Source organism: Meles meles, chromosome 7 (genome assembly GCF_922984935.1).
Source record: "Meles meles chromosome 7, mMelMel3.1 paternal haplotype, whole genome shotgun sequence".
Taxonomy (NCBI): Eukaryota; Metazoa; Chordata; class Mammalia; order Carnivora; family Mustelidae; genus Meles; species Meles meles.
In genome coordinates this window covers 135,741,163-135,764,184 of record NC_060072.1, presented here as the reverse complement: position 1 = coordinate 135,764,184, position 23,022 = coordinate 135,741,163, and the positions used below count along the sequence as shown (strand labels likewise).

The window sequence follows — 23,022 nt, the reverse complement described above, 5'->3', positions numbered from 1 at the left end:
TTGTTTGTTTTAAGATTTTATTTATTTATTTGACAGATGGAGATCACAAGTGTGCAGAGAGGCAGGCGGGGGGGTGGGGGGAAGCAGTCTCCCTGCTGAGCAGAGAGCCCAATGTGGGGCTTGATCCCAGGACCCTGGGATCATGCCCTGAGCTGAAGGCAGAGGCTTTAACCCACTGAGCCACCCAGGCACCCCGCCATCAAGGTTTTTATACTCTGAAATCAAGTTGGCAAAGGGTTATTATATTTTTGATTGCAGAGATGCTGAATTCTAAGTTATTCTCAAGTACTAATGCATTTCCTCATCTGTGAACTAGGTGGTCATTTTGAACAAAGTAAGATCCAGATAAATCTAATGAACAATCTTCTGTCCTGAACCTCACAGGCTTGGTTGATTAGCCTATGTCAGATTGAAGCAGATGGGACAATTCTGCGTGGCCATAGACAATCCATTTTACATTTCCTCTGTGAGCTCTCCATCTCCAAATCAGTTCCTAAGAAAATTCTGCGATTAACAAATTTCTTGTATTGTCCCAGAGATCTGCATAATGATCAGGCTTTCCCCAGGTCTCAGAAACGCCATGTTTTTACTGCATCTGACATCAAAGATCATCATAAAACAGAAATGAACAGGAAAGGGTTACTGTGTATGAGAAGACATTTAATATAAAGCATTTACCTTCTATCCTATCTTAGGAACATGCTTAGGAAAAGTATAGAACACTTCATTGTTTTTTTTTTTTTAAGATTTTATTTATTTATTTGGCAGAGAGAGAGAGAGATCACAAGCAGGCAGAGAGGCAGGCAGAGAGAGAGGGGGAAGCAGACTCCCCACCGAGCAGAAAGCCCGAAGCAGGGCCCGATCCCAGGACTCCGAAATCATGACCCAAGCCAAAGGCAGAGGCTTAGCCCACTGAGCCACCAGGCACCCCCATTTCATCAGTTTTAATTACTAAATATTTTGGCTTTAAAATCTGAATTTGTTTTTTTTTTTGTTTTAAATGTCAATTTAGAGCTTACTTCCCCTCAAACAGTAAAATAAAAGATTAATCATCTTCCTTAAGTGGAAAGTAACATCTCCGTTATTATTTATTTCTACCTGCTTTAAGAACATTTTGCGATGTGGAGAAACAGGAATCCTCGTGCACTGTTGGTAGGAAGGTAAACTGCTGCAGCCACTGTTGGAGGACAGTGTGGAGGTTCCTCAAACAAAAACAGAAACACTGTTTGATCCAGTGATACCTCTACTGGCTATTCACCCAAAGAAAAGGAAGACACTAACTCTAAAAGCTATGTGTACCTCTACGTTTATCGCAGCATTACTTACAATAGCCAAGAAAGGGGAGTAAACTAAGTGGCCGTTGATAGATGAATGGATAAAGAAGATGTGCTATGTATACACAATGGAATATTAGCCATAAAAAAATAAAATCTGTCATTTGCAGCAACATGAATAGACCTAGAGGATATTACGCTAAGTGAAAGAAGTCACAGAAAGATAAATCCCATAAGATTTCACTTATATGTGAAATCTAAAAAAAAAAAAAAAAAATCAATAAACAAAAAAAGCAGAGACAAACCCTTAAATACAGAGAACAAACTGAGGGTTGCCAGAGGAGCAGAGGAGAGGAGGGTGGAGGGATGGGCAAAGTGGGTGAAGGGAAGGGGGAGACACCGGCTTCCAGGTATGGAATGAGTAAGCCACAGGAATAAAAGGTGCAGCATAAGGAATATGGTCAATGATCTTGTAATAGCTTGTGGTGAACACAGCACTAACACACAGAGTTCTTCAATCACAATGCTGTACCCCTGAAACTAACACTGTGTTAATTACACTACAAAAAAAAAAAAGACTTCCACGTGTTCCATAATTAAAAAGAATGGAAATAAAGTGAAGAAAATCTGAAAGGGCTCCCAGAAGTCAACCTGAAAGAGAAGTGAGATAGGGTAACAGGAGCTCAAGGTAAATTAGCTATTAAAATTGAGCATCAAGGGGCACGGCTCAGTGGGTTGAGCCTCTGCCTTTGGGCTCAGGTCATGATCTCGGGTCCTGGAATCGAACTCCGAGTTGGGCTCTCTGGTCCGCGGGGAGCCTGCTTCCCCCTCTCCCTCTACCTGCCTCTCTGCCTACTTGTGATCTCTCTCTTTGTCAAATTAAAAAAAAAATTAAAAATTGAGCATCAAATTTATCTGGGTGACGCCTAGGTGGCTCAGTCGTTAAGGGTCTGCCTTTAGCTCAGGTCATGATCCTAGAGTCCTGGGCTCGAGCCCCACATCCAGCTCCTTGTTCAGTGAGAAGCCTGCTTCTCCCTCTCTCACTCCCCCTGCTTGTAGTCCCTCTCTCGCTGACTCCACTCTCTCGGTCAAATAAATATAAAAACAAAAAAATCTTAAAAAAATTTTTCTGAGAGAAAACATTCCAGGTTAAAGAATATAAATGACTGCCTTTTCCTGTCTCTAAATTTTAATTTATAGGATACTTACAACAGTGTTATAAACTCTACACATCTCTTTTCTTCACTCCTATGCTATTTGACCACTGGAAAACCAAAACAACGTATGTCCAGGACCCCCATCCATCAAGCCATGAGTCTCAAAGAAACTGAATTCACTCTGCCTCTCCTGTTTTTCCCTCTTTCAGTTTTTTCTTTTTTTTTGGAAAATTCTGAAGGTCTTTGGGGGTGGAGATGGAAAATATCTCGAAGATTAACAACACTTTAGATGGCCCACGACTTTTAAAGCTATTTTAAAAGGTCAAGTATATTATAACATGGATATCACAATAGATTTATATAACTGATATTTTTAGAAATACCGTCTTCAAGAAAAAATAAACTTTATTAACTTGATGCTTCTGAACATATTAAAATGAATGAACATAAAAACATTTTAGTTAACTAGGAAGGGAAAATGAATTCACAGAAGTGGAAACAGTGAAGATATGTACATTTGGCAGATTCTTTAACTTCTGTGTTAGGTTAATGGTTATGAATGTATTTGAGCTACAGTGAGACATTTTACATCATTTCTCGTCTGAATGTGTCGATATTTTACCGAAAATGAACAAGATGTCACAAAAATAGAGTAGTAAAAAATGCACTTGAGGTTAGAAAAGATTATGCCCATCACAAGAAGATATTTATCCGTTTTCCTTAGGACATGTTGCCTCTTTTCTTTTGCAAAGCTTTCATTAGATCGGACATGAAATCTTGCTCTCCGCTGCCTCCCCCGCCAGGCGGTCCCGGGTTCTCTTTCCTCTTCGGGGGAGCAGGAGGCCTTTTAACGCCAACAGGGGGCGGCTTCGGGGCCTCGGGTGCAGGTGCAGGTGGGGGAGGAGGCGGGGGCGGTAACTGAGAGCCCGCATCCCCTGCCAACGACGGCGGTGGGGGAGGCACGAAGTCCGGGGGCCCGTCGTTAAAATCAGGGGGCGGCGGAGGGAGCTCGTCGTCCTCCAGGGGCGGCGGCGGCGGGGGCGGTGGCAGAGAGTCGTCGGGCGGGGCAGGGAAGCCTCCGCTCCGGCCCTTGGCCCTGGGAACTGTCGCCGGGCTGCCGCAGATGTCTGAAGACCGTCGCACGGGAGGGGGAGGTGGCAGGCTGGACTTGGGCAGCTGGTGGGCCCTGGGCGCTCCTGGATCGTGGTTACCAAGGGCTGGCTTCTTGTCCTTTAACAGAGCAACCACAGCATGACATTTCCAGTGAAAGGCAAGGTCGGCTTCCCGAGGGGTGGGGGGAGCCGCCGTTGCTCAAGCCCTGAGACCACAGGCGGTTCACTGGCTAGCTCCTCTTTGCTCTGCCTTAGGAGAATGACTCCAAATGGCCCTTAACGTTATTACTGATAATAACATTCTTTAACACTTATCTACGATGTCTTCTTAAGTAAATGGAACAGGAGGTCTTTACCTACGCTAAGCTCAGCCTAAGGAAACTCAAAACACAAGCAAAATGGCTCTCCTGGAATTCCCACTCATGCCTTGGTTTCGGACACAAGCCTGTCCAGATCCTGGGAATGTGCAGCCCTAACATTTTTCTTGGTCTAAGGAGCAGGTGTCCATGAAACGATTTTGCTTCTGTATCATACCTCTGGTGGCAGAGAAGAGATTAAGCTTCCCCAAACCTTTCCCAAATCTCCTGGCTTAGATGTCCTCCTTTGATTAGTACAAGGAAGATGGAAGGGAAAAATTAAACGGAGTTTTCACTAGGTTACCAGTAACCTTTGTACAAATCTGGGCACAAAGAATAACTCTCCTAGCGCAGAACTGTTCTGCTTTCTCTTGCATCAGTGACTGCTGGCCTGCTGAGAACAAAGATGCTGCTCCCCAGGACTGTGCGCTACCAGGGAGAAGCCAATTACACGCCTTTCTCCTTCGGCAGGACAACTTCAAGGGAGGTGGTGGTGTGTGGACGGAGAAGGCACACACCGAGTCCACAATTTTAGATTTACCTTTTGTTAAACTGTGTGACAGTCGGCTGCCAGGGATAAAACGAGCATCACAGGCTTAGTTATTATCTATGCCTCAAGGTTATGATGATATCAAATGAGCCAGGTGTGTGGCTGGGTTCGAAAGAGGAAAATCATGCAGCCCACGTTGTGGTGGAAACCACAACACCAGACTTGCTCAAAGGCTCAAGAGGCAGCGTCCTCCTTCTGCCAACAGTGGAACAGATAACAGTAACTTACATTTATATAATGCAACTTCCTCAGGAATTTCAGGCAGCTTAGCTGAATCCCTCTGTTTTAGTGATAATTATCATTGCAATTTACAATTTATCAAGCTTTTTTTTTTTGCTTAACAACCTCTTACCACTGACGATTAAATTTAGAAGTTATGTTTTGTTTTGCTTTTCTCCTACAAAGTGCCTTATGATTGAGTTTCTATTTTATTCAGTTTATTTGCTTGGCAAGATGAGCTAGTTGACTAGTGATGATTTAAAAAAAAATTCTCAACCGGCAGTTTGGGAATTGATGTTCACACAAAGCTAAGTCATTTCTATTCTGGGATCCTTTCATTGCTTTCAGTATTTTTGAGTGTTTCTCTTCAGTTGCCTCACAGGAACCATAGAAATAATTAGAGCTGACGACTCAGTGCCTGATGTCGGACTTGAGAAGCTCATAAGAATATTAGAGAAACACAATGGTTTCAATGGTCTACAACGGTTTTCAAAATTATAACAATTTCAATAAATACAAGATTTAATTCCTCCCACCATAGGCTGATGGACAAAGTGAAAGGGGGGAATGAAGTGAAAAATTATGGAAGGTTCAATTATTCAAGGCTGCTTAAATCACACGTGGAAAATATTCAACGGAATAGTCAGTTGATATGTTCCCAATTAGACTAGTAACTAGATTATAACTTTCAGCTACAATTTTCAGATTAAATAAATCTTCATTAATCTCCTCTACTGAAGAAAAAGTTACAGAGAATGTTATATCAATTTGGCTATTATTTTAAAATGTGTTTTCTTCTCCATCACTCTGAGGATGTATGTAGAACATTAACAGAGAAATATAAAATGCACATTTTCTAATAGAACCTTTTTAGTAGTCATCTAATCTGGTTTTGGGGCTTAGTCAGCATTTAATATAGGACTTCTGACTAACTGGTTGCTCTAATTTATTCAGAAAAAGATAAGTAAAAATCCCAAAGACTTAAAACTCAGCATCTACTTTCAAAATGCTAAAACCACTTGTCTAAAACCAAGAAAATCTCTTCAGCTGAAATCAGTGTAGCTAAATTAAAACTATTTACCAAGCAAAAGTATTAAAAAAAAATTTTTTTTTACATTTTCCTGGAACAATGTGATAACAGTTGGCTTTAACTTTCTATTCTAGTCTGTATAACTTTAAGATTTTTTAAAAAAGGCAATTACTTAAATGAAATTATAATGACTTCTTAGATTTTCTCTTTTCTCAGAGCAGTTACTGGACACTGCTAATGGTTTAGAATTCGGGCTCAGCAGGAAGAGGCTGAGAATGATGTCAGCTCCTCTCTGGCCTTACCTTAGCTGTTTCTGCATGCCTCTGGGCTTCTTCGAAAACAGCACTTACAGAAGGTACAGCCTGGGGAATCTGGCCATTGGCCTGAGTGGTGCCTGCTTTAAGTCCTGATAAGAGGGGAGAAAAACAAGAAGGGCGGGTAAGGCATATTCAACATTCTTGCAAGTTCATCTAAAAACATAAAATACTATTTCCAAAGCAAAAGACAAGGAGTCATAGGTACATAGATAGGCCTTAACAGAAAATCTGATGTTCTATGGCAATACTTCATGAGATTCAGCAAAGGTTCAGGAAAGTGAATGCTTTATATAGGCTACAACATCTCAATTAGCTAAGGGCCTAAAGAATAGTGTGTTCTTTTTCAAAAGACCTTTTTTTTTTTTTTTTTTTTTCTTTTCTTTTGGAGAGGAAGAAGGGAGAGGCAGAGAGAGAACCTTAAACAGGCTCCGCACCCAGCACAGAGCCCACAGGGCTCTATCTCAACAACCCTGAGATCATGACCTGAGCTGAAATCAAAAGTCTTAACTTTTTTTTTTTTTTAACTTTTTTTTTTGAAATCAAAAGTCTTAACTAACTGAGCCACCAGGCATCCCTCAAAAGCCCCTTGATAAGTGGAGAATAAACTCTGAAAAAATGTTTAAAAAATTCCTGTTGTTGGGGCACCTCAAATTCCTGTTGTTGGCTCAGTGGGTTGAAGTCTCTGCCTTCGGCTCGGGTCGTGATCCCAGGGTCCGGGGATCGGGCCCCGCATTGGGCTCTCTGCTCGGCAGGGAGCCTGCTTCCCCCTCTCTCTCTGCCTGCCTCTCTGCCTAGTTGTGATTTCTCTCTGTCAAATAAAGAAATAAAATCTTAAAAAAAAAATTCCTGTTGTTGAAGATTTTTCTGAAAAACATGTTTCTAGTTTCATACTGTGCTGTGTACAGGAACAACTTTTGAACATTTTTCTCAACAAAACATATCATGGGCACAAAAATAGTAGACTGAGGGGACTGAGGAAAATGTGCAGACTCCTGATAAACCTGGAATAGACTTTCTTCCAGAAAGTTCTGATAAGCACTTATTTTCCTGCCTTTTAGTTTACCCTTTGTCACAAAAGCAAGACTGAGGTTTCACAGTTTTCAAGGAACCTGATTTCTTCAGATGTACGTGGATCTCTGTAGTTCCTGAGAGAACATCCTGGAAAGCATGGCCATCTCTCCACACACGAAAGCCATTTCTCCAATGACCGAACTGCCACCCAGCCCGCGATGACAGAGTGAACTCAGAGACTGCTTTAGTTATGCTCAATGCCGGCTGTTCTGTCAGATATTTATGGAATGACCTTTTACTTGCTTCTTCAAATATTTTTCCAATAGTTTGAGAAACTCATTCATCTACATAACAACTCAAAGAAGGCTGTTAAGAACTTGAGCTTGGGAAGAAGTGAGGGTTTGATAAGAGAATATTAATAGGGCCTCTAGTATCTCTCTACAAATTATTAAATGCCAGATGGAAATCTGTACAGGACAAAAATGGGAAAACACATTAGCTGAGTGGTCAAAATGAATGTTTCCAATGAGGGGCAAACAGACACCATATGCCTCCTATCGTGATACCCTGCGAAGGACACGCAGCCCTCACGCAGGATTCCCGCCCAAACCGCACTACCTGAGGTGAATCATAAGGAAACATCAGACACATCCAAACTGAGAGGTGTTCTGTAAAATAAAAGGCTCTTGTTCTTAAAAAGTGTTAAGGCTGGAGGAATATTCCAGATGAAGGGGGACTGAGGAGACACAATAAGTGAATGCCACACACAATCCCGGATGGAGTCTGTGCCAGGGAAACACGCGGCTATCGAAGGCACTGCTGAGACAACTGGCAGAACTGGAACACAGGCTGTGGTTTAGATAATACGAATATGAAATTCTCCAGATTTGATCATTGTACTATAGTTAGTAAGAGAATAGTCTTGACTTTAGGAACCACAAAGGCAAGACTGGAGGGGAAACGTGTGTAAGGTAGTCAGTCTACTCTGAAGGGGTTTGGAAAGCACGTGTCTGTGGATAGGATATGGAGAAGTGGGAGTTGGGAGACAAAAATAAGACAAATATGACAAATCCTCAGTATTGGTGATCTGGGAAAAAGGGTTCATTGTACTGTTCTTAACAACTTTTCTGTGTGTTTGAAGTGACTTCAGGATAAAGATATTTGTGTCCATTTATGCAGTTGAAATATTAGAACAGGCTATAACCGTTTTTTCTTTCTTTTTTTTTTTTTTTAAAGATTTTATTTATTTATCAGAGAGAGATCACAAGTAGGCAGAGAGGCAGGCAGAGAGAGTGAGAGGGAAGCAGGCTCCCTTCAGAGCAGAGAGCCCGACGTGGGACTCGATCCCAGGACCCTGAGATCATGACCCGAGCCGAAGGCAGCGGCTCAAACCACTGAGCCACCCAGGCACCCTATAACCACTTTTTCTACTGCCAGCTTTTTCTTACAAAATCCATGTTCCTCATTCAGCAAGGACAGCCACCTCCTTGTTCTGAGCAGACCTTCCCATGCCTCCTCAGCACGCCCTCGCTGTCAGACCTACATGATATGACCCGTAAATCTGCATGTCTCTAGCTCTAAGGCTCATTAACCGGCTCTAATTAGCCATAGGTTTGTTTTAGAGGTCAGGAAGCAACAGGTCTAATCATCTTAAAGTCTTAGGATGTTTATTCTTAGGATTTTCTTATATTCAAACCCTTTCTTTATATATAAACACTTGTACAAAGCAAACAGAAACTGAAGCTGAATCCTGAAGACCATTGGGGGAAATGCCTTTAAAGGGCACAAATGTATTTTCTTTTTGCTTCTTTTGCCCAAACACATACACAGGCTGATTTCTCACCAACACAGTGTGTGTTATTATGTTAACTATGATGTGCTGGTCTTTAATCTGTCTGTGAAAACAAATGAATAATAATAATAATAACAATAATAATAATAATAATAATAATATCCCAAATGCTCCAAGCTGCAGTCTTCCCATACAGGAGATCCAATCTTTTCTGTGGGCTCTCTGCCCCATCCTGGGACAACCCACGGGTACCCACATAACCCATATATTCTGTAGGTACTACTGACTTGGGTTCCAGGGTGTCTGGGTTCACTGTATTAACAGTCCCAGATGTCAAGCAGCAATATAGTCTTCCCCACTCTCTCTTTAGGAGTCCTCAGAGGAATTAGGGGTTGGAAGCTGCCTGAACAAATATAAGCCCCAAATGCTTTATAGGACTCAAGTGCATTCTGAAAAGGGGACCAGGCCCCACACCCCTCATTCTTAACTCACATGGTTTGTGAAAGGCCAATTCTCCCACTTGAGCTGGCAAGTCAGAGGGCAGCAACCTCTTGGGCACAGTGGGATCCTTAGGAATGGGCATGAAACAGAACCCTTCCAGAACTTTTTCAGAGATGAGGCATTCTATTTGTACTAATATTTATAGCTGTGTGAAGAATGTAAGCCTAGAGAATCATTGGCAGTCCTCGCCACCTTATGGAGACAGTGCCTAAGAAAGAGACCATATCTTGATGACATCACTTACATTTCTGGATCTTGCTGTGCCTGAAAGCTGCTTACCCCTGGACCTCCTAGTTTTGTGCATTAATAAATCTCTCCCCCTTACTCTTTGTTGCTTAAACCAGACTGAGTTGGATTTCTGTCAATTGCCATGTGAAGAGTCCCGACTAAAAATAGTTGCTAAAGTCAAAGTGATTTAATAAATGCTAGAAAAAAAAAAACCAACCCAAAACAAAACCCTTTATGGCTGTTCTCTAATATGAAAAAAAAAGCTGTCATTTATCAAGAGTAAATTACTTGTGAAGCACTTTGGATACAGAACAATGCCTCCATGTTTTTTCAGTTGGGAAGTCATAGCAGAAAAACCTCATGATGCCCTTTCATGTCTAGAGGAGAAAACAGTTCTAAACTAATCAAACTGGCTTATAAAGGACAATTCATTGTAGACCTGAGGATAGGAAGGGCTTAGCCACATGAAAGTAAAAATATCACAGAGGGAACATCATCTGAAGTCCCTAAGAAAGGATGGTGTTTGGGGCTTTGAAGAAGTAGGAAAAACAAGTGGCCCATGAGCCAGGAACAGGACGAGACAGGTGAGGACAAGAGATGGCAGAGCTGGGCAAGGCTCTTATTATGCAGGCTTGGTTGGCCTTGCTAAGGATTTGGGACTTTATCTAAGGTTAGTGGAAAGCTTCTGAAATGTAACCCATAGGGGAGAGATCACATTTGCATTTAGAAAGGTGACTCAGGGAGGGATAGAAGTCTGCAAATGTAGGGAACTGAGCTGGTATGGCACCACCACGGGAGGCCAAGTGAAAGCTCATGGCAGCCTGGGTTTTGTGGGATCGGAGATGAACAGACCTGGACAGATTTGACCAATATTTAGAAGGTAGAATCAACAGGATTTGGGGGTGATTGGATTTGGGCACGAGTGAGCTTTTCTTGCATGTGTCCTGCATGAGCGACTGGGCAGATGGTGATTATTATTAACAGAAACTTGAGAACAACAACGGAAGAGCAGGTTTGGAGGGTAAGACGATGATGTTGTGTCTGATGTATCCAAGTGGAGCCCCTGGACAGACAGTTGCATACAGGGTTTCGGAGGTTAACAGAGAAGTCTGGGTTGGATTTATAGATTTGTGGGTGGTCAGCACAAAAATGGTGCCACGAGTGGACTTAGAGCACTTAGAGAGACAGTGGAACATGAGAACAGGGTTAGGACTGACTGGGTTGCGGCGCAGAAGAATTTAAGGTGGCAGAGAAGAAGAGTTAGTAGAGGACGTGAGAAAACAGTGACCAGAGAAGTTGGGGGTGGGATGGAAGATGTGGAGTGTTTGCTATTGAAAAGCCAATACAGGACACTGTTTCAGGGAGGAGAGGTCAGTCGTGTTGATGCTGCTGAAGGTCAGATAAGAAGATGGGTTTAGTTGCATAGAGGCCACCGGTGGGATTAGCAAGAGCCTTCTCCATGGGATGTTAGAGGCAGAAACTTGCCTGAAATGAGTGGAAGAGTGCGTGAGGGTAGAAAAGTGGAGGCGGCCCATGCGGTCGACCCTTCAGAAGAGTTTGCTTGTTGGGGGGCAGTAGCTGGAGGGAGATGTGGGATTATAGGAGGGTTTTAAAACTTATTTGTTTGAAGAAGGGAACAATGTTGATGAAAAGGACCCCGCCCAGCAGAAGAGAAAGTAGAAAAGGATGGTATGATAAAGCATCTGTCTAGTCTTTGTCCTGAGTTCCTGGCACAGAATTTCTAAAACCCCTGGTATTTCCAAAATGACTGGAATGTCTTTGCTATTCAATGAAACCCTAGGATCCCATCTGAGTTTATGCTAACAAGATAGCTTGGCATGTGGGTTGGCTACCAGAAGCACTAACAGGTGATTAGAGGGTTGGGGGCTTTGAGCTAACCCAACCTCTGGGGAGGGCGCTGAGATCAGTCATGTGGTTGATGAGAGGACAAAGCAGCTCTGCAGCCACGGCCCTCCTAGACCTTGCCCTGTGTGACTCTTTATTTGGCTGGTCCTGATCTGTATCCTTTATAATAAAATAATAATAATAATAAGGAGAGCACTTTCCTGAGTTCTGTGAGTCGTTCTGGTGATGTGTTGAAGCTGAAGGGGTAGTGGGAACACCTAAAATTGTAGCCAGAAGGTCAAAAGTGTGGCTGGCATCTGAAGAAAGGCAGCCCTGTTGGGGATGGTGCCCTTGGCCTGTGGGGTCTGAGCTAACTCCAGTGGTGGGCATCAGGGTGACAATGCAGAAGATCGACTGGTGTCAGAACAGGGGACCAGAGCAGGCATGGAAGGACTGGCCCTTGTCAGGGAGTGACATAACGGACGCAGGCTGGGATGCATACAGATGCAGGTAAGTTGTCGGGTTTCGTGGTGGGAAGTCAAAGGAGTTCCCACTTGATGGTTCCATTTTCTTTGCTGAGAGTGAAGGGTTTGGGGGTTGGAAGACTGAGGAGAGTGAAGAACATCTGAAACAATGAGAGAACCTAGGAATCACATTGACTGGAACAGGTTTTCTCAATGTTATTGACATCTGGGACTGGTACATTCTTAATTGTGTGGGGAGCTGTCAGTTTAGGACAGGCAGCATGCTTAGCCTCTACCCATTAGATATCATAAGCATTTCCCCCAAGGTGTGACAACCAAAACTGTGTGTAAATATTGCCAAATCTTTCCTAGGGGGCAAGGTCTCCCTCAGCTGAGAGCCGCTAGTCTCGGGAACCATAGTAAGATCAGTAGGCAGTATTACAGGCCCAGTTGTGGGTGAAGTCCAGAGCTCTGTGGTGGAATCACTCGCTTGGTCTTTTTGGTGACCAGCCCCCATCCTGAAGCTACCAGGGGGCCCGGCAGGAGCCGCCTCACTGGTATAACAAAGACATGATCCCTCAGGAAATTCCTTGGGCTCTTGAGGCTGTGTCAGGAACTGAGGCCAAAGACGAGATATATTTCTCATTGAACCACAGAGATATTGAACCACAGTCTGTGATCTGAATGATCAAAATGAATACAGCTGATGCCAAAGATGATCCCCTGAGCCATCTGACTGGATATGGCTCTTTCTGGCTGCTGACCACAAAGCCCAAACTCCCTGACGGATGCTCAGTCAGCCAGAGCCAGGCTATGAAACCTGTCTGGGTGACAGTGTGTCTGTCAGTATATACTAGCTGCTTCCTTCTGGGAAATGGCTAATATGTCGATGCTTGAGAAAAATAACTACAACCATTAGCCGGTAAGAAACAGAGCTATTTGCTAAAGTCAGTGATCCCAATTTTAGAGAAAAATGCTCAGAAGAAAAAATTCTTTGGTTGTCTGGAAAGGAAAGGCATCTTAGTGTTCCCTCGAATCAAAAGACTTAGAGCCTTACAGGCTCACCCTCAGTGAGTAAGACCTGAGGCCATGGGATCTGCCTCAGAAATAGCCCAGGAGCCTTTACTGGAAAAGAGTCCTGTGCTCCTGGGAAAGATGCCCCAGGTGGTCTCAGGATGCCTCATCCCAAAGAAGGACTCCATCTTGGGAAGCGGAAAACTGACAGCCTGGAACTCCAAGTGGTGTTTCACTCCCAAGCTGAAGACTGATAGAATTAGGAAACCCAACTCCCAACCAAACTCAGCAACCCTTCATTTAGTAACTCAATAAATATTTACTATGTGCCTGGCTTGTAAACTCCCGGAACACAATGTGCAACATGGTGAAATGGTCCTTTGTCTTTTGGAGACTTAGAGTCCAGTGGAGAAAACAAGCACCAAACATGTTCACGAATACATAAAATAATTACAAATCGTGGTGAGTGCTCTGCAGAAAACAGTCTGACTCAGCAAAAACACTTTCAGAAGCTCACTGCACACAGAGCAGCCCATCTGGACACATCCAGTGAAAACCTCTTCAGGTGTTGGGTCAAATCTGCCATATTGCACCTTCTACACTTTCAAGCAGCTTTGACCCTTTCAGCAGCAAAGCATATATATACTGGCCTTTGATATGACCATTCTCTAACACTGAAGGACAATGGCCAGAACTTTCCTGTTATAAATGGTTCCAGTTCTTTCAATTATTATTTATCATAAAGACAAGGTGTTTGAATTACAGCTCAGCTACAGAGAAGACACGAGACACTCACTTATCCCAGCTTCAGAATTTCTTCATTTGTGGAGTGTGGATAATAATCTATACTTTGCAGGGTTCGTGTAGGAACTACACGTGTAGTCTATGTAAAATGATGCCTTGTGCACACTTCATCTCTCAAAGTTCTGTCCTCAAAAATACAAACAAGAAGCTGTTATGTTGCCACAGAATGTGATGTCCAAGATTGGGTACAAGGCTCTGGCCACGAGACCATGAGGCAACACACCAGGAAATGATCTCGTCCTTTGTGTGGGCTGTCTGCTGGGTGCTAACGGAGCTTTGGACACCTTCATACTCTGCTGAGACACAGTATTCTACTAGCTCAGCCTGATCACCATCTAATCCACAAGCATATCATGAGAAAGTGGTTGAAACTTTGCTGAGAATCACATTTATATATGTTGGGTATAAATGCTGAAGCTGTGTAGTATTATTGTTCAACATTATAAATGTTGAAGCTTTGCTAAGAATCTATTCACAGAGAAACAGACAGGTGTGTGAGGAGATCCTGAGCCAACAAAGTTCTGTTTTTATTAAATGTGTTGGGTACGTTTGAACATAAACTCTAAGCTTTGAGCAAGTGTCAGGATTTCCTGGCACGGTACCTGTAGAAGGTGGGGCCGCGCTGGCAGGGCCCAGGTTTGTCCACCGGGAGGCGAGCCCGGCCCTGGCCACAGCCCGCTGATAGTTATCATAGAGAGTCTTGCCATACTGGGGAGAAAACACAGAAGAAACAATAAAGAAATTCATTTACCCAAATCTCGCACCCAACTGCAATATATACATTGAGGGAAAAAAGTACTTTCTAACTACTCTTTTTACTTCTCTCCTGAGCTGTTTTTCAGTTTATTTCAGTAAGAAATCCATAGATTGTTTTCACGTGTTAAATGATTTGCCAGATTAGCAGAGTCAGTTAATACTTTTACTAGATGTCAGAGGAGGGCTTTCGCCACTCAGTTCTGATTACGTGGGTCTTCACAGAAATCTACCATAGGTTATGTGTTGTGTTGTGTTTCTTAATTACATACTATGAGTAAATAAAGCTCTCGATGAGTAAATAAAGATCTGAGAAGCCTCATGGGAGAATAAACCCTTGATTCTCAGATCGTTGGAGAGGACTGTGTTTCCATCACTCTCGCCTATTAAAAAACCCTGTGGGCAAGTGAAGAAGTCGGCATCTGCAGCACTGACCAGCCAAGGGTGGGTCAGCCGTTTGCAAGTAGCACAGAGCCTGCGCCCAGGTCAGGACGCTGGTGTGCAGTTCAAGACAGGGTGAGCCCAAATGCTCTCTCACCTTGGCAATCCTTATTCCCATGACCCACTGGTTTAGGGTCCTTGCGTCGTCACAGCAGAGGTATTTGATGTACTGGGACTCCTTCTGAATCTGGGGATGCTAGAAAAAAGTAATTTCAAAGACCATTTATAAATTATTTATTAGCATAGTTTGGATTTTTTAAAAAAAACTTAATGTATATGATTTCCTGAGATGGTGGAAAATCGCTGGTAGCAATTTTAGGATTAGGAATAGGGGTATTTTTATATTTTATTTTATTATTATTTTTTAATTTTTTTAATTTTTTCAGCATAACAGTATTCATTGTTTTTGCACAACACTATTTTATTATTTTTTAAGTATTTTATTTATTTGAGAGAGAGAGAGAAATGAGGGGCAGAGGGAGAGGGAATCTCAATCAAACTCCCCGTTTCCCCAGTGAGTGTGGAGCCCAATGCAGGGCTTGACCTCATGAAGAATAGGGGTACTTTTAAATGGACTAAATTTTGGAAGGACTTAAGAAACCTGTGACATGATTTGTCATAAGCACTTCTTACTATATTATCAATAATAATTTTCTCTTCTGCTTTTCTAGCTTTTGAAAGCATCCGCATACACCATGTCTCCTTTCCCACAAGAAATCCCAATCGTCTCTCCATTCAGATAAAGGACCCTACATGATGTAATTCTTATGTCACAGAATTAACGTTCTGTGACTCCCAGTCAGACCCAGGGGTATTTCTGTTACCAGGAATTCAGGATTTCTCCCATTTTTAATTGTCTTTTCTTTTGCAAACTGGCCATTGTGGCCTCTGGAAGGATGGCCCAGAGAAGAAATACTCGGTCTATTCTCAAGTGGCAATGGCTTGAGGTGCTGCACTAGGATCTGGGCCTTCCAGGAGCTCACATTCAGAGAGAGGAGTGATGCCCGCAGGCATGAAGAAGAAAGATACTGGGCCCCTCTTTTTTTTTTTTTTTTTTTAAATTTATTTACTTGACAGAAAGAGATCACAAGTAGGCAGAGAAGCAGGCAGAGAGGCAGGCAGAGAGAGAGAGGGAAGCAGGCCCCCCGTTGAGCAGAGAGCCCGATGCGGGGCTCGATCCCAGGACCCTGAGATCATGACCTGAGCCGAAGGCAGCGGCTTAACCCACTGAGCCACCCAGGCGCCCCTGGGCCCCTCTTTCTTAATCCTCATTGCCCTTGTAATTTCTGTTGGGCGTTTCTTTCTCTCATAGACTGTGCTCCATGAGGGTGGGGACAAATGTCTGAAGGGTGTCCTGCTGAAGTCCCCCATGTCAGCGCATGCCTGGTGCGTGATCAGTATTCTGGTCCAGAGCTGGAAATACTTGTTGAAGGAAATAAACAAGAGCAAGATTTCCTGTTCAGCCAGAGGTCTTATGGCTATGAAATGAATGACAGGCAACAAAATCTAGATTCTAAGATTTGTGTCACGTGTATTTTCATGGGTTGTTATCATTTTTTTAAAAAGATTTATTTATTTATTTGAGAGAGAGAGAGAGAGAGACAGAGCACTCCCAAGTTGGGGGGGAGAGGGAGAGAGAGAAGCAGACTCCCCACTGAGCGTGGAGCCCAAGGCAGTGTTCCACCCCAGGATTCTGAGATCATGACCTGAGTTGAAAACAAGAGTTGGAGGCTTACCTGCCCGAGACACCCAGGTGCCCCGGGTCACTATAATTTTTAGTAATTATTCTATAGAATTACAACCATAACTATTGTGTGTGCACGTGTGTGTGTGTGTGTGTGTGTGTGTGTGTGTGTGTGTAAGACCAGCTCCTTTGCCCCCACCTCCCAGAGGGGCTTGCGAGAATGGGGATGAAGAGGTGGGGAAGTGGAACGCCAAGAGAGTGGGAGCCGTGTCTGGGGGCAGGAAAGGCGCGGAGCTGGCATTCCTCTCCTACAGTATCGCACAGACTTTTGCTTTTGGCTCCATCACTGACCATCAAGAAAATGGCTATTTTCAAAGTTGACCTACGCGAAGGGCGTTGTGCTTTTGAACGTCAGTCTGAACCTGAGGAGCAGCATCTGGATGGTCCCACAACTCACTGCTGTCACTGCCCAGAGAGGATAGATAACAAGACTACTACAGACTCTAAGGGCGTGATGAGAGATTAGTAAGTCTTGGCTTTACGAATAAGAAAACTGAGGCCAGAGAAGTTACTATATACTTTACGCCATGGTCCACCAGCATCTTGGGGGTCTCTCATCCTGTTACCGAGAATTTCTGTATTTACATTAAGGTATTAGGGCAGAATTCCAAACTTTAAAGATAACAGAAACATTCAGAAATTGTAAAGAATTCTTCTTTTTGGCCTTTTGACCCAGTTGAGGAAAGACCACCTTCATACTATTCTCTGTAAATGGACCATTCTCTTTGTTTAGGTCCTTGCTCTGAGAATTTGCATCTGTATCACTTGAAAATCTTCGGTTTTCTGAGGTCAACACAGGGCTCACCGCCGTTGCATGTAGTTCTTCATTACGGCCAGCAGATGGCAGCATACACTTCTGAATGGCTGCTGCACCGGTTCCCATTACTGGGGTTCAATGCTTCCTGATTAATTCTGTCAGATTTTAGCTTTATTATAACTGTAACCCCAGTGATCATCCTCTGTGGAGGTCTTTGAAAGGAAACTCTCTATCTCAACTCAGATAATATGGCCCAACGGCAAAAGTGGATTTGTAACATTAACTAACTGGAAGGTCATATTGATGACAAGTGACTTATTTCCTGGATGGAATGTAACATTCCACAGATGCCTGCAGCACTCCCTCTGACAACAGAATCCACAAAGCCAAACCCAAGTTCTTGTTATACGGTACCAGAAACACAGCTCCCTGACTTACAACAGCATTCTTGTTGACAGTCATGTAAGAGGAGCAAACATAGGTCTCTTCAGCAACTTAATGCTTATAATTTTTCTCAGAAAGCAGCTGTTATTTTTTTTTTTCCTGAGAAATTTTAAAAGCTAACACTATTACCTTGGGCTTGGTATATTAAAATATACCGTTTTTTGGTTCGTTTTTTGGTTCGTTTTTTGGTTCATGCCACGTGAGAGCCAGTTTCCGAGAGCAGACTATACATCACACTGTGCTTGCGATGAGATGTGCAAATCAGCTGTGTGTGTAGATGCTCCCATTTAAACAGCACGATAAATAATTTCTTAAGTATGTTATTTATCCAGATAGAGGAAAATGTGGTTATTCCATTGAACATAATGGGTTTCGAGGATAAACCAGAGGCAAGAACACTTGAACTTGGCTCCTCCTATGATGATGATGTCGCTGTATGGACCTTGATTCATTGTCTCCAACATTCTCACTGACTTCCTTACACTACACGCACACTCCAAAGGTATACTGGGGAGTCAGCGTCCATTGACCTCCAAGGTAGCTTGCAATCCTCAGATTTTATGGTTCCAAGATGAATTATCTTGTGGGCACAAGGTTCCTTTCCGGCTCTCAGGGCGTCATACAGCAAAGTCACTGGGCTTGTTTTCCAGTCATGGCTTGGGATCTTGCCAAAGGGTTTCCTCCCTGACTGAGTCTTTCACTGAAAAATTATTTGCAAAGGGTTTAAGAAAAAAAAAATGCGGGTTCAGTACAATTGGCCAGACTCTTGTGCAATTGGTTGGATTGTTCCTGAAAGAGAGAAGCTCTTTCATGCAGCACAATACACAAGGGTCAGGACAACTGCAGAACATAGCTGTTAAAAAGGATCTTACAGATCCTCCAAACTGAGGGAACTATGTGTTACAAATGAGAAAACTGTCAAGAAGGTTAAACCAAAGGCTGAAGGAGTGGCTAAGAACTAAGGACCTGTGAATTCACCAAATACCTTTGGGTGCTAAGAAATATTCCTGTCATTAATAAGGAGGGTAAGAGGCTCACACCATAATTAGAAAGTGGTGGTTGGGATGTTGCTGGAGGAGATATATGTCAACAAATACATGATTACCCTATGACATGGTGAATTTCATAGCAAAAGTCTGAAAACAGAGAATGAGAAAGGCTCTTTGGAAGAAGTGTATTCTATCATTTGATCCCATCTAAGGCACATCTAGAAATTCTGTGTGGCCAAGGCCAGGGAGCCATGGAAAGAAGCAGCAGAAAATGAGCTGGAGCCAGAGTCCAGAGCCTGGTGTCAAGCTAGCATCTGGACATTGTCCTGTAGGCACCAGACATTTTAGAAGAGCAGAGGGATACAGGCAGCTACCGGCAGTTATGTGGAAGATGGGCAGAGGTAGGACAGACAGAGAGGGCTGGATGAGAGACGTCGCAGATGGGAAATCAGAGCTTGATGACAGATTGGACAAGAAAGGGAAGAGAACAGACTTCTAGGATGATTTCTCTATTTGTAGCTTGGAAAAGGAGTTGGGTATTATGGGTGTCACTGTGTCCTCTCTAAAGACATGTTGTCATCCTAACGGCTGGTACTTGTGAATGTGACTGTATTTGTAAACAGGATCTCTGTAGACATAATCGAGTCAAAATGAGGTCACACCTGATTCAGGTGGGCCTTAGTCCAATATGACTGGTGTCCTTGTGGAAAGAGAAGAAGTAGACATGCAGAGAGTGAAGATCATGTGATTACAGAGGCAGAGACTGGCGTTATGTGGCTGTAAGCCAAGGAAGGCCAAGGCTTGCTAGAAATTGACAGAAGCTAGGATATAGGTATGGGACAGATTTTTCCCTCAGAGTCCTTCGAAAGGAAGCAACCCTACGGACACCTTGATTTCAAACTTCTGGATTCCTGAATTGTGAGAGCATAAATTTCTGTTACTTTAAGCCAGCAGCTTGTGCAACTTTGTTATGAAGGCCCCCCAAAAGTCGTACAGTGGGTGATGGTACCATTCGTCTTCATTGGGACTGCAGAGAGGAGGAGTTTGTGAGGGTGGAGAGGCTGAGATCACCATCTGACAGGTTATGGCGGAGGTGCCTTTGGACACGTAGTTATCTCAGGTGTAAGACTGGGAGAAAAGGTGAAATAATTCTCTATAGACTGGGAATTATTTGTGTCCAGACAATGGCAGGAGCTGTGGTTGTGAACAGGATTTCTCCGAAAGAGCCGGAGTCTGGTGAGAACGGAATACAGAACCCCAGAGAACTTTCCAGTGTGTGTGGGAGGTGGAGGAACCCACAGAAATGGAGGAGCAGATGGACAGAGGGGGCTAGGGTGAGGGGGAGGCGTTTATCACCAAAGCAAATGATGCCAGGAGGACCAGAAGGCTGAGGACTGAAACAGCGGGTTGTTCACAAGAAACTTTAATAGTAGTTTCAGCACCGGAGGGAGGAGAAACCAGCCAGAGGGCAAGCACCACAGGCAAAGTTCTTTGCTTTATTCTCTATGTATTCTAAGGTCCTGGATAGCAGTAGGCTGGAGAGAAATATTTTGGAATGAATGAGTTTTACTGACAGAATAAAAGTTGAGGATGAGGAGGGCATACTGCTTTCTCAAGAAGTCTGAGTGAAAGGGAAGGCAGAAGCCACAGGTGTGGGGCAGATCCAACTGAGGGAAGTGATTTGGAACCCCTGCCGAAGGAATATTTGGATGTGTTGTAGCCCAAGAGAAGAATTCTCTGGAGAGAGGGTGAAGATGCTGACGTCAAAGGGAGTCATGGGTGGTGCGGTCCCAGGGAAGGGCTCATGGTGGAGGGGCTGGCCGTGGAGGAAGGAGACTTTTCCTCTGGGACACAAAGCTGGAAGGGTGATGACTGTTAGATTAAGTTCAGAGGAAAATAGGAAGTAAGCCAGGACAACTCAATCCTTCCTTTTTCTGTCTTCTCCAATTGGAAGGCAAGGTGTGCTGACTAGAGAGGGTCATAGGTGAGAGACTCTTTGAGAAGAGTATAGATCACGTCAGGGGATGAGACAGAAGATCGAGTTGAGCAGAAAGCAGGGGAAAAGCTGCTAAAATCTTCTGTGAGTGCAGGAGCTGACCTGGTCAGCACAAAGCAGACTCAAGAACCAAAAGTGAACGGCTTAGCTCAACTGTACGAGCCCCACACGTGATGTGGCTCTTGAGTAGGCTAGGGAAGGGGAGGTGCAGTACTGAAAGAATGCTGACCCCGAATCTCAGCTCAAAGAAACTCAAGATAGGAGTGAAGAGAGTTTGTTCTCAAGAGAACATACAGTGTTTAACAATAAGCGTGGGTGACCTTGGCCAAGTTCATGAACCTCTAAGAGTTTCTGTTTCCACATCTATAATGCAGAGATGATAATACCTCCCTTGAAGGGCTATTGAAAGATTAAGCGAAATAATGCATGAAAGGACCCAACACAGCGCCTGTACCATGAGAGAAGGTGTTACTATTACTATAATATTAATGACAGAACCAGGTTTTGAAGAACACAATGGGGCCGGGGGGCTGATGTGTCTTTCTGTTCATTCATTCCTTCAACCGATTTGAATTAAGCGTTTAATACTGATTCAGGCTCCGGAACATAATAATAAACACAAAAGAAACAGTCCTTGCCCTTGAGGTGTTTATATTCCACTAGGGTAGAAATCCAATAAAAATATAAAACACTAAATAACATAATTTCAGATTGTGAAAACTTCTGTGAAGAAAATGTAGCAGAATAAGGGATGAAGAGGAGTTAAGGGAGCAGAATTCTAGTGCTTTCTCTGTGATACTCCGCTGCCTCCAAACAGACCTCGAGAAAAACATTATTTCTCCTGGAAGATATTTACTTCCTGTACCCCACCACATTTAGCCTCAGAATGGAGTGAGAAAGAATTCACAAAAGAGGAACTTTGCCAACGGCTCTGAATGGGAGTGTGCTTCAAAGACAGTACAAGGAGAGAAATGATTCTTGAGCACTAAGTCCTTTCTTTGGATTCTGATATCTTTCCCGTGAGTATGCACAACCTCTAAGAGACTAAGGGAAAGGAGACGTCTGTCCTGCCTTCTCAGAGTGTGGTCCTGGCAAACAACGGCTGCAGTACCTGGGAATTTGTTGGAAGAGCTAATTCCTGGGCCTGATCTCAGACCCACTGAATCAGAAAGTCTAGGGGCCCAGAAATCTGTGTTGTTTTTTTTTTTTTTAAAGATTTTATTTATTTATTTGACAGACAGAGACCACAAGTGGGCAGAAAGGCAGGCAGAGAGAAAGGAAGGGAAGCAAGCTCCCTGCTGAGCAGAGAGCCCGATGCAGGGCTCGATCCCAGGACCCTGGGATCATGACCTGAGCCGAAGGCCCACTGAACCACCCAGGCGCCACTGAGAAATCTGTGTTTTAGTATCCCTCTTAGTGATTCTCATGCACAGTAAAATTTGAGAACCTCTGGTCAACAGAAATATTAGTTAATGATAAAGGGTTGTCGTAATGACTACCAATTAATGAGTGCTATGTTTCTAGACATGGAACTCAGGGTGTTTTGAACATAGATTATTTAATCCATACAAGAAGGGCTGAGTACCATCATCCCCACTTTGTAGAAGGGGGCTTGGGGGCAGAGAGTGCCGATAACGGGCCAGGTGACTCCCATCTTCCTGACAGCACCCCCATGGACTGTCATAATCAGTGAGCTCACACTGAATAAGACATTTTGGACTGGATTTCTCAATCAGTGCATGGCTATGGAATCATACAATCTCTTAACCTGCTTCTCCATATCCCAATTTCCTTTTGTAAAATACGTATGTATTCTTTGAATTCTGTACATTTGTTCACCTTAATGAAATATGTGAATATCAAGAGACTTTTTTCCCATTTGGACAGAAAGGGAAATAAGTGAACAAATGTTCATAAACAAATTAAGCTCTCCAAATTGTGACAGGCCCTTTTACTCAGCAAATTAACAACAATTCCCGGTATTTGGGGAAGGTACTGAGGAGCATGCTTAAGAGGAGAGTGAGCAGGTGACTGCTCATAAAGCTGGTTTGAGAACAAAACTGATCCCATTCCGAGGGAAAGGGAAATGTTCCATGAGGATTGCTCCTGACTCCTGACTCCTGGCCATTTCTATATCCATCAGGTCTGCCTTTTTCTGTACCACCCCTATACTCCACTTCAGGGAGGCCCTCAACCCTCTCCTGAAGGCTTACACCTGGGAAAT

The 23,022-nt window shown here is 43.5% G+C and overlaps 1 protein-coding gene across 1 annotated transcript in view; it reads right to left on the bottom strand.

Moving 5' to 3' along the window:
* Positions 1 to 2,818: 2,818 nt before the first annotated feature.
* LOC123947364 (amyloid beta precursor protein binding family B member 1 interacting protein) overlaps positions 2,819 to 23,022 on the bottom strand; it is a 118,482-nt gene continuing 98,278 nt past the window's right edge. Inside the window, exons 12-15 of the mRNA XM_046013534.1 lie at positions 14,966 to 15,064; positions 14,277 to 14,382; positions 6,001 to 6,104; positions 2,819 to 3,661 (exon numbers count right to left, since the gene is read on the bottom strand). Of these exons, the coding sequence (XP_045869490.1) occupies positions 3,152 to 3,661; positions 6,001 to 6,104; positions 14,277 to 14,382; positions 14,966 to 15,064 (819 nt within the window). The 3' untranslated portion in view covers positions 2,819 to 3,151. The remainder of the gene's footprint in view (positions 3,662 to 6,000; positions 6,105 to 14,276; positions 14,383 to 14,965; positions 15,065 to 23,022) is intronic.